Source organism: Eucyclogobius newberryi, unplaced genomic scaffold (assembly GCF_026437365.1).
Source record: "Eucyclogobius newberryi isolate DKJ021-1_F unplaced genomic scaffold, fEucNew1.0.hap1 SCAF_207, whole genome shotgun sequence".
Taxonomy (NCBI): Eukaryota; Metazoa; Chordata; class Actinopteri; order Gobiiformes; family Gobiidae; genus Eucyclogobius; species Eucyclogobius newberryi.
Genome location: NW_027315843.1, coordinates 106926 through 124855, shown reverse-complemented (window position 1 = coordinate 124855; position 17930 = coordinate 106926). Strand labels below are relative to the sequence as shown.

General features: G+C 48.1%; 1 protein-coding gene across 1 annotated transcript in view; it reads left to right on the top strand.

Annotated features, from left to right (window-relative positions):
- The window catches only part of LOC140370066 (collagen alpha-1(XII) chain-like), a 140914-nt gene that overhangs the window by 24501 nt on the left and 98483 nt on the right, over positions 1-17930 (top strand). Inside the window, exons 3-4 of the mRNA XM_072457001.1 lie at positions 5597-5863; positions 11444-11636. Coding sequence (XP_072313102.1) covers positions 5597-5863; positions 11444-11636 — 460 coding nt within the window. The remainder of the gene's footprint in view (positions 1-5596; positions 5864-11443; positions 11637-17930) is intronic.

The window sequence follows — 17930 nt, the reverse complement described above, 5'->3', positions numbered from 1 at the left end:
GCAGAACACACAGCACACACAGAACATGCAGAACACACAGAACACAGGCAGAACATGCAGAACACACAGAACACAGGCAGAACATTCAACAGGCAGAACACACAGAACACACAGAACACACAGAACACGTAGAACACAGGCAGAACACACAGAACACGCAGAACATGCAGAACACACAGAACACACAGAACACACAGAACACACAGAACACAAAGAACATGCAGAACACGCAGAACACACAGAACACGTAGAACACACAGAACACACAGAACACAAAGAACATGCAGAACACACAGAACACACAGAACACGCAGAACACACAGAACACACAGAACACACAGAACACAAAGAACATGCAGAACACGCAGAACACGCAGAACACGCAGAACACGCCTAACACGCCGAACACGCCGAACACGCCGAACACGCAGAACACGCAGAACACGCAGAACTCGCAGAACACGCAGAACACGCTGAACACGCAGAACACGCAGAACATGCAGAACACACAGAAAATGCAGAACACACAGAACACACAGAACTCACAGAACATGCAGAACACACAGAACACACAGAACACACAGAACACACAGAACACGCAGAACACGCAGAACATGCAGAACACACAGAACACGCAGAACACACAGAACATGCAGAACACACAGAACACACAGAACACGCAGAACACACAGAACACGCAGACAGAACATGCAGAACACACAGAACTCACAGAACATGCAGAACACACAGAACACACAGAACACACAGAACATGCAGAACACACAGAACACACAGAACACACAGAACACGCAGAACACGCAGAACTCACAGAACACGCAGAACACGCAGAACACGCAGAACATGCAGAACACACAGAACACACAGAACACACAGAACACGCAGAACACGCAGAAGACGAGGACATGCAGAACACACAGAACATGCAGAACACACAAAACACACAGAACACACAGAACACGTAGAACACACAGAACATGCAGAACACACAGAACACACAGAACACAGGCAGAACACACAGAACACACAAAACATGCAGAACACACAGAACACACAGAACATGCAGAACACACAGAACATGCAGAACACACAGAACACAAAGAACACAGGGAGAACACACAGAACATGCAGAACACACAGAACACACAGAACACCCAGAACACAGGCAGAACACACAGAACATGCAGAACACACAGAACACACAGAACACGCAGAACACGCAGAACATGCAGAACATGCAGAACACACAGAACAAGCAGAACATTCAAAACACACAGAACATGCAGAACATGCAGAACATGCAGAACACACAGAACACACAGAACACAGGCAGAACACACAGTACATGCAGAACACACAGAACACACAGAACACGCAGAACACAAAGAACATGCAGAACACGCAGAACACGCAGAACACGCAGAACACGCAGAACACGCAGAACACGCCGAACACGCAGAACACGCAGAACACGCAGAACTCGCAGAACACGCAGAACACGCAGAACACGCAGAACACGCAGAACATGCAGAACACGCAGAACACACAGAACTCACAGAACATGCAGAACACACAGAACACACATAACACGCAGAACATGCAGAACACACAGAACACGCAGAACACACAGAACATGCAGAACACACAGAACACACAGAACACGCAGAACACACAGAACTCACAGAACACGCAGAACACGCAGAACATGCAGAACACACAGAACATACAGAACACGCAGAACACGCAGAACACGCAGACATGCAGAACACACAGAACATGCAGAACACACAAAACACACAGAACACACAGAACACGTAGAACACACAGAACACGCAGAACACACAGAACACACAGAACACAGGCAGAACACACAGAACACACAGAACATGCAGAACACACAGAACACACAGAACACAGAACACACAGAACATGCAGAACACACAGAACACACAGAACACAGGCAGAACACACAGAACATGCAGAACACACAGAACACACAGAACACGCAAAACACGCAGAACATGCAGAACATGCAGAACACACAGAACAAGCAGAACATTCGAAACACACAGAACATGCAGAACACACAGAACACACAGAACACAGGCAGAACACACAGTACATGCAGAACACACAGAACACACAGAACACACAGAACACACAGAACATGCAGAACACACAGAACATGCAGAACATGCAGAACACACAGAACATGCAGAACACACAGAACACGCAGAACATGCAGAACACACAGAACACACAGAACACACAGAACACGCAGAACACTGAGAACCTGCAGAACACACAGAACACAAAGAACACGCAGAACACACAGAATATGCAGAACACACAGAACACGCAGAACATGCAGAACACACAGAACATGCAGAACACATAGAACACGTAGAACACACAGAACACGCAGAACACACAGAACACACAGAACAAACAGAACACGCAGAACATGCAGAACACACAGAACATGCAGAACACACAGAACATGGAGAACACACAGAACACACAGAACATGCAGAACACACAGAACACACAGAACATGCAGAACACACAGAACATGCAGAACACAGAGAACACACAGAACACACAGAACACAGGCAGAACACACAGAACACAGGCAGAACACACAGCACACACAGAACATGCAGAACACACAGAACACAGGCAGAACATGCAGAACACACAGAACACAGGCAGAACATGCAACAGGCAGAACACATGAACACACAGAACACACAGAACACGTAGAACACAGGCAGAACACACAGAACACGCAGAACATGCAGAACACACAGAACACACAGAACACACAGAACACACAGAACACAAAGAACATGCAGAACACGCAGAACACACAGAACACGTAGAACACACAGAACACACAGAACACAAAGAACAAGCAGAACACACAGAACACACAGAACACACAGAACACACAGAACACGCAGAACACACAGAACACAAAGAACATGCAGAACACGCAGAACACACAGAACACGCAGAACACGCCTAACACGCCGAACACGCCGAACACGCCGAACACGCCGAACACGCCGAACACGCAGAACACGCAGAACTCGCAGAACACGCAGAACACGCAGAACACGCAGAACACGCAGAACATGCAGAACACACAGAAAATGCAGAACACACAGAACACACAGAACTCACAGAACATGCAGAACACACAGAACACACAGAACACACAGAACACACAGAACACACAGAACACGCAGAACATGCAGAACACACAGAACACGCAGAACACACAGAACATGCAGAACACACAGAACACACAGAACACGCAGAACACACAGAACACGCAGACAGAACATGCAGAACACACAGAACTCACAGAACACACAGAACATGCAGAACACACAGAACACACAGAACACAGAGAACACACAGAACACACAGAACACGCAGAACACGCAGAACACGCAGAACTCACAGAACACGCAGAACACGCAGAACACGCAGAACATGCAGAACACACAGAACACACAGAACACTCAGAACACGCAGAACACGAGGACATGCAGAACACACAGAACATGCAGAACACACAAAACACACAGAACACACAGAACACACAGAACACAGGCAGAACACACAGAACACACAAAACATGCAGAACACACAGAACACACAGAACATGCAGAACACACAGAACATGCAGAACACACAGAACACACAGAACACAGGGAGAACACACAGAACATGCAGAACACACAGAACACACAGAACACCCAGAACACAGGCAGAACACACAGAACATGCAGAACACACAGAACACACAGAACACGCAAAACACGCAGAACATGCAGAACACACAGAACACAGAGAACACAGGGAGAACACACAGAACATGCAGAACACACAGAACACCCAGAACACAGGCAGAACACACAGAACATGCAGAACACACAGAACACACAGAACACGTAGAACACACAGAACACACAGAACACGTAGAACACATAGAACACACAGAACACACAGAACACGTAGAACACATAGAACACACAGAACACAGGCAGAACACACAGAACACACAGAACACAGGCAGAACACACAGAACATACAGAACACGGGCAGTGATAAGCCCCGCCTCCTCACAGGGATAAGCCCCGCCTCCTCACAGGGATAAGCCCCGCCTCCTCACAGTGACACAAGCAGCAGATTTGTGTCATTTTAAAAAACATGATTTTTACAGAGCTGTGGGCGGAGCTAGTGGGTTGGGGGGAGCAGACATTTTCCGAGGACTTAAATGTTCAAAGCTCATGCTCCGTCTCACATGTCAACAAACAGCACTTAACACGTCTAAGTTAAGTATGTTAAGTGCTGTTTAGTGTCAGAAAGTGTCCTTAACACTGAGAGGCCTCGAGCGGCAGGACATTCAGAACAATCACCAGGATTCTTTTTACACTGCGTGTGCAGTCATGTGTGTGCAGTCATGTGTGTGCAGTCATGTGTGTGCAGTCATGTGTGCAGTCATGTGTGTGCAGTCATGTGTGCAGTCATGTGTGTGCAGTCATGTGTGTGCAGTCATGTGTGTGCAGTCATGTGTGCAGTCATGTGTGTGCAGTCATGTGTGTGCAGTCATGTGTGTGCAGTCATGTGTGTGCAGTCATGTGTGTGCAGTCATGTGTGCAGTCATGTGTGCAGTCATGTGTGTGCAGTCATGTGTGTGCAGTCATGTGTGTGCAGTCATGTGTGCAGTCATGTGTGTGCAGTCATGTGTGTGCAGTCATGTGTGTGCAGTCATGTGTGCAGTCATGTGTGTGCAGTCATGTGTGTGCAGTCATGTGTGTGCAGTCATGTGTGTGCAGTCATGTGTGTGCAGTCATGTGTGTGCAGTCATGTGTGTGCAGTCATGTGTGTGCAGTCATGTGTGTGCAGTCATGAAGTCTATGAAGATGTTGTTTATAATGATCTGTAAGTGTGACTCCATCTCCAGAGCTTCGTGTGGAGCTTCATGTGGAGCTTCGTGTGGAGCTTCATGTGGAGCTTCGTGTGGAGCTTCATGTGGAGCTTCGTGTGGAGCTTCATGTGGAGCTTCGTGTGGAGCTTCATGTGGAGCTTCATGTGGAGCTTCGTGTGGAGCTTCATGTGGAGCTTCATGTGGAGCTTCGCGTGGAGCTTCGCGTGGAGCTTCGTGTGGAGCTTCATGTGGAGCTTCATGTGGAGCTTCGTGTGGAGCTTCATGTGGAGCTTCGTGTGGAGCTTCATGTGGAGCTTCATGTGGAGCTTCATGTGGAGCTTCATGTGGAGCTTCATGTGGAGCTTCATGTGGAGCTTCGTGTGGAGCTTCATGTGGAGCTTCGTGTGGAGCTTCATGTGGAGCTTCATGTGGAGCTTCATGTGGAGCTTCGCGTGGAGCTTCATGTGGAGCTTCGTGTGGAGCTTCATGTGGAGCTTCATGTGGAGCTTCATGTGGAGCTTCATGTGGAGCTTCGTGTGGAGCTTCGCTTGTGGTTCTTAAGCACATATTTATGACCGTTGAGCGTCTGGACATCTGGACGTCCTTCAGAGCTTGTGTCCCTCTCTTTGTCCTCAGCGTCGTCCTCTGCTCGTCTCCTGCTACTGTCCAACCCCACAGAGCGCTCCCTGAAGGCCTCCTGGACCCGGGCCCCGGGCCCCGTGTCCCACTACCGTCTGACGTATTTCCCTGTGGGCGGCGGGCGAGAATTGAGCGTGAAGGTTCCCGCCTCCCAAAGCTCCGCCCTCCTCAGGAAACTCAGCCCAGCAACGACCTACAGCGTCACCGCCCAACCGGTCTACGCCCGCGGGGACGGAAAAGCAAGGCAAGGAGTAGGAACAACACGTACGTCCCACGCCACGCCCTAATCCAAAAAAGGTCTAAAGGATCTAGTGACAGGACCAAAGATCTAGAGAAGGACCAAAGATCTAGAGAGGGACCAAAGATCTAGAGAGGGACCAAAGATCTAGTGACAGGACCAAAGATCTAGAGAGGGGCCAAAGATCTAGTGACAGGACCAAAGATCTAGAGAGGGACCAAAGATCTAGAGAGGGACCAAAGATCTAGGGACAAGACCAAAAATCTAGAGAGGGACCAAAGATCTAGAGACAGGACCAAAGATCCAGAGACGAACCAAAGATCTAGAGAGGGACCAAAGATTTAGAGAGGGACCAAAGATTTAGTGACAGGACCAAAGATCTAGAGAGGGACCAAAGATTTAGTGACAGGACCAAAGATCTAGAGAGGGACCAAAGATCTAGTGACAGGACCAAAGATCTAGAGAGGGACCAAAGATCTAGAGAGGGACCAAAGATCTAGTGACAGGACCAAAGATCTAGAGAGGGACCAAAGATCTAGAGAGGGACCAAAGATCTAGGGACAAGACCAAAAATCTAGAGAGGGACCAAAGATCTAGAGACAGGCCCAAAGATCCAGAGACGAACCAAAGATCTAGAGAGGGACCAAAGATTTAGAGAGGGACCAAAGATTTAGTGACAGGACCAAAGATCTAGAGAGGGACCAAAGATCTAGAGAGGGACCAAAGATCTAGTGACAGGACCAAAGATCTAGAGAGGGACCAAAGATCTAGTGACAGGACCAAAGATCTAGAGAGGGACCAAAGATCTAGGGACAAGACCAAAAATCTAGAGAGGGACCAAAGATCTAGAGACAGATCCAAAGATCCAGAGACGAACCAAAGATCTAGAGAGGGACCAAAGATTTAGAGAGGGACCAAAGATTTAGTGACAGGACCAAAGATCTAGAGAGGGACCAAAGATTTAGTGACAGGACCAAAGATCTAGAGAGGGACCAAAGATCTAGAGAGGGACCAAAGATCTAGTGACAGGACCAAAGATCTAGAGAGGGACCAAAGATCTAGAGAGGGACCAAAGATCTAGGGACAAGACCAAAAATCTAGAGAGGGACCAAAGATCTAGAGACAGGACCAAAGATCCAGAGACGAACCAAAGATCTAGAGAGGGACCAAAGATCTAGAGAGGGACCAAAGATCTAGGGACAAGACCAAAAATCTAGAGAGGGACCAAAGATCTAGAGACAGGCCCAAAGATCCAGAGACGAACCAAAGATCTAGAGAGGGACCAAAGATCTAGCGACGGACCAAAGATCTAGAGAGGGACCAAAGATTTAGAGAGGGACCAAAGATTTAGAGAAGGACCAAAGATCTAGTGACAGGACCAAAGATCTAGAGAGGGACCAAAGATCTAGAGAGGGACCAAAGATCTAGAGAGGGACCAAAGATCTAGAGAGGGACCAAAGATCTAGTGACAGGACCAAAGATCTAGTGACAGGACCAAAGATCTAGTGACAGGACCAAAGATCTAGAGAGGGACCAAAGATCTAGAGAGGGACCAAAGATCTAGTGACAGGACCAAAGATCTAGAGAGGGACCAAAGATCTAGAGAGGGACCAAAGATCTAGAGAGGGACCAAAGATCTAGTGACAGGACCAAAGATCTAGAGAGGGACCAAAGATCTAGTGACAGGACCAAAGATCTAGAGAGGGACCAAAGATCTAGAGAGGGACCAAAGATCTAGGGACAAGACCAAAAATCTAGAGAGGGACCAAAGATCTAGAGACAGGCCCAAAGATCCAGAGACGAACCAAAGATCTAGAGAGGGACCAAAGATTTAGAGAGGGACCAAAGAATTAGTGACAGGACCAAAGATCTAGAGAGGGACCAAAGATTTAGTGACAGGACCAAAGATCTAGAGAGGGACCAAAGATCTAGAGAGGGACCAAAGATCTAGTGACAGGACCAAAGATCTAGAGAGGGACCAAAGATCTAGAGAGGGACCAAAGATCTAGTGACAGGACCAAAGATCTAGAGAGGGACCAAAGATCTAGAGAGGGACCAAAGATCTAGGGACAAGACCAAAAATCTAGAGAAGGACCAAAGATCTAGGGACAGGACCAAAGATCCAGAGACGAACCAAAGATCTAGAGAGGGACCAAAGATCTAGAGAGGGACCAAAGATCTAGTGACAGGACCAAAGATCTAGAGAGGGACCAAAGATCTAGAGAGGGACCAAAGATCTAGGGACAAGACCAAAAATCTAGAGAGGGACCAAAGATCTAGAGACAGGACCAAAGATCCAGAGACGAACCAAAGATCTAGAGAGGGACCAAAGATCTAGAGAGGGACCAAAGATCTAGTGACAGGACCAAAGATCTAGAGAGGGACCAAAGATCTAGAGAGGGACCAAAGATCTAGGGACAAGACCAAAAATCTAGAGAGGGACCAAAGATCTAGAGACAGGCCCAAAGATCCAGAGACGAACCAAAGATCTAGAGAGGGACCAAAGATCTAGAGAGGGACCAAAGATCTAGGGACAAGACCAAAAATCTAGAGAGGGACCAAAGATCTAGAGACAGGACCACTGTTAAGTCACTGTTAGCTCAATGGGACGCTTGGCTTAACTTTGAACACTTTTACTCATTTATTCTTTTCTTTATTTTTGATGAAAGTGTCTCAGGTCTTTCACGTGTGACCTCCACGCTGACCTGACGTAGCACCTAAAGTGTCTCAGGTCTTTCACGTGTGACCTCCACGCTGACCTGACGTAGCACCTAAAGTGTCTCAGGTCTTTCACGTGTGACCTCCACGCTGACCTGACGTAGCACCTAAAGTGTCTCAGGTCTTTCACGTGTGACCTCCACGCTGACCTGACGTAGCACCTAAAGTGTCTCAGGTCTTTCACGTGTGACCTCCACGCTGACCTGACGTAGCACCTAAAGTGTCTCAGGTCTTTCACGTGTGACCTCCACACTGACCTGACGTAGCACCTAAAGTGTCTCAGGTCTTTCACGTGTGACCTCCACGCTGACCTGACGTAGCACCTAAAGTGTCTCAGGTCTTTCACGTGTGACCTCCACGCTGACCTGACGTAGCACCTAAAGTGTCTCAGGTCTTTCACGTGTGACCTCCACGCTGACCTGACGTAGCACCTAAAGTGTCTCAGGTCTTTCACGTGTGACCTCCACGCTGACCTGACGTAGCACCTAAAGTGTCTCAGGTCTTTCACGTGTGACCTCCACGCTGACCTGACGTAGCACCTAAAGTGTCTCAGGTCTTTCACGTGTGACCTCCACGCTGACCTGACGTAGCACCTAAAGTGTCTCAGGTCTTTCACGTGTGACCTCCACGCTGACCTGACGTAGCACCTAAAGTGTCTCAGGTCTTTCACGTGTGACCTCCACACTGACCTGACGTAGCACCTAAAGTGTCTCAGGTCTTTCACGTGTGACCTCCACGCTGACCTGACGTAGCACCTAAAGTGTCTCAGGTCTTTCACGTGTGACCTCCACGCTGACCTGACGTAGCACCTAAAGTGTCTCAGGTCTTTCACGTGTGACCTCCACGCTGACCTGACGTAGCACCTAAAGTGTCTCAGGTCTTTCACGTGTGACCTCCACGCTGACCTGACGTAGCACCTAAAGTGTCTCAGGTCTTTCACGTGTGACCTCCACGCTGACCTGACGTAGCACCTAAAGTGTCTCAGGTCTTTCACGTGTGACCTCCACGCTGACCTGACGTAGCACCTAAAGTGTCTCAGGTCTTTCACGTGTGACCTCCACGCTGACCTGACGTAGCACCTAAAGTGTCTCAGGTCTTTCACGTGTGACCTCCACGCTGACCTGACGTAGCACCTAAAGTGTCTCAGGTCTTTCACGTGTGACCTCCACGCTGACCTGACGTAGCACCTAAAGTGTCTCAGGTCTTTCACGTGTGACCTCCACGCTGACCTGACGTAGCACCTAAAGTGTCTCAGGTCTTTCACGTGTGACCTCCACGCTGACCTGACGTAGCACCTAAAGTGTCTCAGGTCTTTCACGTGTGACCTCCACGCTGACCTGACGTAGCACCTAAAGTGTCTCAGGTCTTTCACGTGTGACCTCCACGCTGACCTGACGTAGCACCTAAAGTGTCTCAGGTCTTTCACGTGTGACCTCCACGCTGACCTGACGTAGCACCTAAAGTGTCTCAGGTCTTTCACGTGTGACCTCCACGCTGACCTGACGTAGCACCTAAAGTGTCTCAGGTCTTTCACGTGTGACCTCCACGCTGACCTGACGTAGCACCTAAAGTGTCTCAGGTCTTTCACGTGTGACCTCCACGCTGACCTGACGTAGCACCTAAAGTGTCTCAGGTCTTTCACGTGTGACCTCCACGCTGACCTGACGTAGCACCTAAAGTGTCTCAGGTCTTTCACGTGTGACCTCCACGCTGACCTGACGTAGCACCTAAAGTGTCTCAGGTCTTTCACGTGTGACCTCCACGCTGACCTGACGTAGCACCTAAAGTGTCTCAGGTCTTTCACGTGTGACCTCCACGCTGACCTGACGTAGCACCTAAAGTGTCTCAGGTCTTTCACGTGTGACCTCCACGCTGACCTGACGTAGCACCTAAAGTGTCTCAGGTCTTTCACGTGTGACCTCCACGCTGACCTGACGTAGCACCTAAAGTGTCTCAGGTCTTTCACGTGTGACCTCCACGCTGACCTGACGTAGCACCTAAAGTGTCTCAGGTCTTTCACGTGTGACCTCCACGCTGACCTGACGTAGCACCTAAAGTGTCTCAGGTCTTTCACGTGTGACCTCCACGCTGACCTGACGTAGCACCTAAAGTGTCTCAGGTCTTTCACGTGTGACCTCCACGCTGACCTGACGTAGCACCTAAAGTGTCTCAGGTCTTTCACGTGTGACCTCCACGCTGACCTGACGTAGCACCTAAAGTGTCTCAGGTCTTTCACGTGTGACCTCCACGCTGACCTGACGTAGCACCTAAAGTGTCTCAGGTCTTTCACGTGTGACCTCCACGCTGACCTGACGTAGCACCTAAAGTGTCTCAGGTCTTTCACGTGTGACCTCCACGCTGACCTGACGTAGCACCTAAAGTGTCTCAGGTCTTTCACGTGTGACCTCCACGCTGACCTGACGTAGCACCTAAAGTGTCTCAGGTCTTTCACGTGTGACCTCCACGCTGACCTGACGTAGCACCTAAAGTGTCTCAGGTCTTTCACGTGTGACCTCCACGCTGACCTGACGTAGCACCTAAAGTGTCTCAGGTCTTTCACGTGTGACCTCCACGCTGACCTGACGTAGCACCTAAAGTGTCTCAGGTCTTTCACGTGTGACCTCCACGCTGACCTGACGTAGCACCTAAAGTGTCTCAGGTCTTTCACGTGTGACCTCCACGCTGACCTGACGTAGCACCTAAAGTGTCTCAGGTCTTTCACGTGTGACCTCCACGCTGACCTGACGTAGCACCTAAAGTGTCTCAGGTCTTTCACGTGTGACCTCCACGCTGACCTGACGTAGCACCTGATCTCCACTCATACTTACATCAAAATAATCTATGAGGAGTAAAGGATCCATGGTCCATGACACGATCTCTCTCCACAGTGTCTTCGTACAAACCTCCTCAGAACCTCCAGACCTCGGAGCCCACCAGGACCAGCTTCAGAGTGTCCTGGGACCCGGCCCCTGGCTCCGTCAGGGGCTACAAGGTCACGTTTCACCCCTCGGACAACGATGTGAACCTGGGCGAGCTCCTGGTGGGACCTCACGACAACACCGTGGTCCTGGAGGAGCTCAAGTACGTGTTTGGACCTGATTTAGTCCTGGTTTTGTCCTGTTTAGACCTGGTTTATGTTCTGATTTATGTTCTGGTTTAAACTTGATTTAGACCTGGTTTAGACCTGGTTTATGTTCTGGTTTAGACCTGGTTTAGTCCTGGTTTGGACCTGGTTTAGTCCTGGTTTAGTCCTGGTTTAGTCCTGGTTTAGTCCTGCTTTAGTCCTGGTTTAGTCCTGGTTTAGTCCTGGTTTATTCCTGGTTTAGACCTGGTTTAGTCCTGGTTTAGTCCTGGTTTGGACCTGGTTTAGTCCTGGTTTAGTCCTGGTTTAGTCCTGGTTTAGTCCTGGTTTAGTCCTGGTTTGGACCTGGTTTAGTCCTGGTTTAGTCCTGGTTTAGTCCTGGTTTAGTCCTGGTTTAGTCCTGGTTTGGACCTGGTTTAGTCCTGGTTTAGTCCTGGTTTGGACCTGGTTTAGTCCTGGTTTAGTCCTGGTTTAGTCCTGGTTTAGTCCAGGTTTAGTCCTGGTTTAGTCCTGCTTTAGTCCTGGTTTAGTCCTGGTTTGGACCTGGTTTAGTCCTGGTTTAGACCTGGTTTAGTCCTGCTTTAGTCCTGGTTTAGTCCTGGTTTAGACCTGGTTTAGTCCTGGTTTAGTCCTGGTTTAGACCTGGTTTAGTCCTGGTTTAGACCTGGTTTAGTCCTGGTTTAGTCCTGGTTTAGTCCTGGTTTAGACCTGGTTTAGTCCTGCTTTAGTCCTGGTTTAGTCCTGGTTTAGACCTGGTTTAGTCCTGGTTTAGTCCTGGTTTAGAACCTGGTTTAGTGCTGGTTTAGTCCTGGTTTAGTCCTGGTTTAGTCCTGGTTTAGACCTGCTTTAGTCCTGGTTTAGTCCTGGTTTAGACCTGGTTTAGTCCTGGTTTAGTCCTGGTTTAGTCCTGGTTTAGACCTGGTTTAGTCCTGCTTTAGTCCTGGTTTAGTCCTGGTTTAGACCTGGTTTAGTCCTGGTTTAGTCCTGGTTTAGAACCTGGTTTAGTCCTGGTTTAGTCCTGGTTTAGACCTGGTTTAGTCCTGGTTTAGTCCTGGTTTAGTCCTGGTTTAGTCCTGGTTTAGACCTGCTTTAGTCCTGGTTTAGTCCTGGTTTAGAACCTGGTTTAGTCCTGGTTTAGTCCTGGTTTAGTCCTGGTTTAGACCTGGTTTAGTCCTGGTTTAGTCCTGGTTTAGAACCTGGTTTAGTCCTGGTTTAGTCCTGGTTTAGACCTGGTTTAGTCCTGGTTTAGTCCTGGTTTAGACCTGGTTTAGTCCTGCTTTAGTCCTGGTTTACTCCTGGTTTAGACCTGGTTTAGTCCTGGTTTAGTCCTGGTTTAGAACCTGGTTTAGTCCTGGTTTAGTCCTGGTTTAGACCTGGTTTAGTCCTGGTTTAGTCCTGGTTTAGAACCTGGTTTAGTCCTGGTTTAGTTCTGGTTTAGTCCTGGTTTAGTCCTGGTTTAGTCCTGGTTTAGTCCTGGTTTAGTCCTGGTTTAGTCCTGCTTTAGTCCTGGTTTAGACCTGGTTTAGTCCTGGTTTAGTCCTGGTTTAGACCTGGTTTAGTCCTGCTTTAGTCCTGGTTTAGTCCTGGTTTAGACCTGGTTTAGTCCTGGTTTAGTCCTGGTTTAGAACCTGGTTTAGTCCTGGTTTAGTCCTGGTTTAGACCTGGTTTAGTCCTGGTTTAGACCTGGTTTAGTCCTGGTTTGGACCTGGTTTAGTCCTGGTTTAGTCCTGGTTTAGTCCTGGTTTGGACCTGGTTTAGTCCTGGTTTAGTCCTGGTTTAGACCTGGTTTAGTCCTGGTTTGGACCTGGTTTAGTCCGGGTTTAGTCCTGGTTTAGTCCTGGTTTAGTCCTGGTTTAGTCCTGGTTTAGACCTGGTTTAGTCCTGGTTTAGTCCTGGTTTAGACCTGGTTTAGTCCTGGTTTAGTCCTGGTTTGGACCTGGTTTAGACTTGGTTTAGTCCTGGTTTAGTCCTGGTTTAGTCCTGGTTTAGTCCTGCTTTAGTCCTGGTTTAGACCTGGTTTAGTCCTGGTTTAGTCCTGGTTTGGACCTGGTTTAGTCCTGGTTTAGTCCTGGTTTAGTCCTGGTTTAGTCCAGGTTTAGTCCTGGTTTAGTCCTGCTTTAGTCCTGGTTTAGTCCTGGTTTGGACCTGGTTTAGTCCTGGTTTAGACCTGGTTTAGTCCTGGTTCAGTCCTGCTTTAGTCCTGGTTTAGTCCTGGTTTGGACCTGGTTTAGTCCTGGTTTAGACCTGGTTTAGTCCTGCTTTAGTCCTGGTTTAGTCCTGGTTTAGACCTGGTTTAGTCCTGGTTTAGACCTGGTTTAGACCTGGTTTAGTCCTGATTTAGACCTGGTTTAGTCCTGGTTTAGTCCTGGTTTAGTCCTGGTTTAGACCTGGTTTAGTCCTGCTTTAGTCCTGGTTTAGTCCTGGTTTAGACCTGGTTTAGTCCTGGTTTAGTCCTGGTTTAGAACCTGGTTTAGTGCTGGTTTAGTCCTGGTTTAGTCCTGGTTTAGTCCTGGTTTAGACCTGCTTTAGTCCTGGTTTAGTCCGGGTTTAGACCTGGTTTAGTCCTGGTTTAGTCCTGGTTTAGTCCTGGTTTAGACCTGGTTTAGTCCTGCTTTAGTCCTGGTTTAGTCCTGGTTTAGACCTGGTTTAGTCCTGGTTTAGTCCTGGTTTAGAACCTGGTTTAGTCCTGGTTTAGTCCTGGTTTAGACCTGGTTTAGTCCTGGTTTAGTCCTGGTTTAGTCCTGGTTTAGTCCTGGTTTAGACCTGCTTTAGTCCTGGTTTAGTCCTGGTTTAGACCTGGTTTAGTCCTGGTTTAGTCCTGGTTTAGAACCTGGTTTAGTCCTGGTTTAGTCCTGGTTTAGTCCTGGTTTAGACCTGGTTTAGTCCTGGTTTAGAACCTGGTTTAGTCCTGGTTTAGTCCTGGTTTAGACCTGGTTTAGTCCTGGTTTAGTCCTGGTTTAGACCTGGTTTAGTCCTGCTTTAGTCCTGGTTTACTCCTGGTTTAGACCTGGTTTAGTCCTGGTTTAGTCCTGGTTTAGAACCTGGTTTAGTCCTGGTTTAGTTCTGGTTTAGTCCTGGTTTAGTCCTGGTTTAGTCCTGGTTTAGACCTGGTTTAGTCCTGGTTTAGTCCTGGTTTAGTCCTGGTTTAGACCTGGTTTAGTCCTGGTTTAGTCCTGGTTTAGACCTGGTTTAGTACTGGTTTAGTCCTGGTTTAGAACCTGGTTTAGTCCTGGTTTAGTCCTGGTTTAGACCTGGTTTAGTCCTGGTTTAGACCTGGTTTAGTCCTGGTTTGGACCTGGTTTAGTCCTGGTTTAGTCCTGGTTTAGTCCTGGTTTGGACCTGGTTTAGTCCTGGTTTAGTCCTGGTTTAGACCTGGTTTAGTCCTGGTTTGGACCTGGTTTAGTCCTGGTTTAGTCCTGGTTTAGTCCTGGTTTAGTCCTGGTTTAGTCCTGGTTTGGACCTGGTTTAGTCCTGGTTTAGTCCTGGTTTAGACCTTGTTTAGTCCTGGTTTGGACCTGGTTTAGTCCTGGTTTAGTCCTGGTTTAGTCCTGGTTTAGACCTGGTTTAGACCTGGTTTAGTCCTGGTTTGGACCTGGTTTAGTCCTGGTTTAGTCCTGGTTTAGTCCTGGTTTAGTCCTGGTTTAGTCCTGGTTTAGTCCTGGTTTGGACCTGGTTTAGACCTGGTTTAGTCCTGGTTTAGTCCTGGTTTAGTCCTGGTTTAGACCTGGTTTAGTCCTGCTTTAGTCCTGGTTTAGTCCTGGTTTAGACCTGGTTTAGTCCTGGTTTAGTCCTGGTTTAGAACCTGGTTTAGTCCTGGTTTAGTCCTGGTTTGGACCTGGTTTAGTCCTGGTTTAGACCTGGTTTAGTCCTGGTTTAGACCTGGTTTAGTCCTGGTTTGGACCTGGTTTAGTCCTGGTTTAGTCCTGGTTTGGACCTGGTTTAGTCCTGGTTTAGTCCTGGTTTAGACCTGGTTTAGTCCTGGTTTGGACCTGGTTTAGTCCTGGTTTAGTCCTGGTTTAGTCCTGGTTTAGTCCTGGTTTAGTCCTGGTTTGGACCTGGTTTAGTCCTGGTTTAGTCCTGGTTTAGACCTGGTTTAGTCCTGGTTTGGACCTGGTTTAGTCCTGGTTTAGTCCTGGTTTAGTCCTGGTTTAGACCTGGTTTAGACCTGGTTTAGTCCTGGTTTGGACCTGGTTTAGTCCTGGTTTAGTCCTGGTTTAGTCCTGGTTTAGTCCTGGTTTAGTCCTGGTTTGGACCTGGCTTAATCCTGGTTTAGACCTGGTTTAGTCCTGGTTTAGTCCTGGTTTAGTCCTGGTTTGGACCTGGTTTAGTCCTGGTTTAGTCCTGGTTTAGTCCTGGTTTAGTCCTGGTTTGGACCTGGTTTAGTCCTGGTTTAGTCCTGGTTTAGACCTGGTTTAGTCCTGGTTTGGACCTGGTTTATTCCTGGTTTAGTCCTGGTTTAGTCCTGGTTTAGTTCTGGTTTAGACCTGGTTTAGTCCTGGTTTGGACCTGGTTTAGTCCTGGTTTAGTCCTGGTTTAGTCCTGGTTTAGTCCTGGTTTGGACCTGGTTTAGTCCTGGTTTAGACCTGGTTTAGTCCTGGTTTGGACCTGGTTTAGTCCTGGTTTAGTCCTGGTTTAGACATGGTTTAGTCCTGGTTTAGTCCTGGTTTAGACCTGGTTTAGTCCTGCTTTAGTCCTGGTTTAGTCCTGGTTTAGACCTGGTTTAGTCCTGGTTTAGTCCTGTTTAGACCTGGTTTAGTCCTGGTTTAGTCCTGGTTTAGACCTGGTTTAGTCCTGGTTTAGACCTAGTTTAGTCCTGCTTTAGTCCTGGTTTAGTCCTGGTTTAGACCTGGTTTAGTCCTGGTTTAGTCCTGGTTTAGTCCTGGTTTAGACCTGGTTTAGTCCTGGTTTAGACCTGGTTTAGTCCTGGTTTGGACCTGGTTTAGTCCTGGTTTAGTCCTGGTTTAGTCCTGGTTTGGACCTGGTTTAGTCCTGGTTTAGTCCTGGTTTAGACCTGGTTTAGTCCTGGTTTGGACCTGGTTTAGTCCTGGTTTAGTCCTGGTTTAGTCCTGGTTTGGACCTGGTTTAGTCCTGGTTTAGTCCTGGTTTGGACCTGGTTTAGTCCTGGTTTAGTCCTGGTTTAGTCCTGGTTTAGTCCTGGTTTAGACCTGGTTTAGTCCTGGTTTAGTCCTGGTTTAGAACCTGGTTTAGTCCTGGTTTAGTCCTGGTTTAGACCTGGTTTAGTCCTGGTTTAATCCTGGTTTAGACCTGGTTTAGTCCTGGTTTAGTCCTGTTTAGACCTGGTTTAGTCCTGGTTTAGTCCTGGTTTAGACCTGGTTTAGTCCTGGTTTAGACCTGGTTTAGTCCTGGTTTAGACCTGGTTTAGTCCTGGTTTAGTCCTGGTTTAGACCTGGTTTAGTCCTGGTTTAGACCTGGTTTAGTCCTGGTTTAGTCCTGGTTTAGTCCTGGTTTGGACCTGGTTTAGTCCTGGTTTAGTCCTGGTTTAGACCTGGTTTAGTCCTGGTTTGGACCTGGTTTAGTCCTGGTTTAGTCCTGGTTTAGTCCTGGTTTGGACCTGGTTTAGTCCTGGTTTAGAACCTGGTTTAGTCCTGGTTTAGTCCTGGTTTAGACCTGGTTTAGTCCTGGTTTAGACCTGGTTTAGTCCTGGTTTGGACCTGGTTTAGTCCTGGTTTAGTCCTGGTTTAGTCCTGGTTTGGACCTGGTTTAGTCCTGGTTTAGTCCTGGTTTAGACCTGGTTTAGTCCTGGTTTGGACCTGGTTTAGTCCTGGTTTAGTCCTGGTTTAGTCCTGGTTTAGTCCTGGTTTGGACCTGGTTTAGTCCTGGTTTAGTCCTGGTTTAGACCTGGTTTAGTCCTGGTTTAGTCCTGGTTTAGACCTGGTTTAGACCTGGTTTAGTCCTGGTTTGGACCTGGTTTAGACCTGGTTTAGTCCTGGTTTAGTCCTGGTTTATTCCTGGTTTAGACCTGGTTTAGTCCTGCTTTAGTCCTGGTTTAGTCCTGGTTTAGACCTGGTTTAGTCCTGGTTTAGTCCTGGTTTAGTCCTGGTTTAGTCCTGGTTTAGAACCTGGTTTAGTCCTGGTTTAGTCCTGGTTTGGACCTGGTTTAGTCCTGGTTTAGACCTGGTTTAGTCCTGGTTTAGACCTGGTTTAGTCCTGGTTTGGACCTGGTTTAGTCCTGGTTTAGTCCTGGTTTGGACCTGGTTTAGTCCTGGTTTAGTCCTGGTTTAGACCTGGTTTAGTCCTGGTTTGGACCTGGTTTAGTCCTGGTTTAGTCCTGG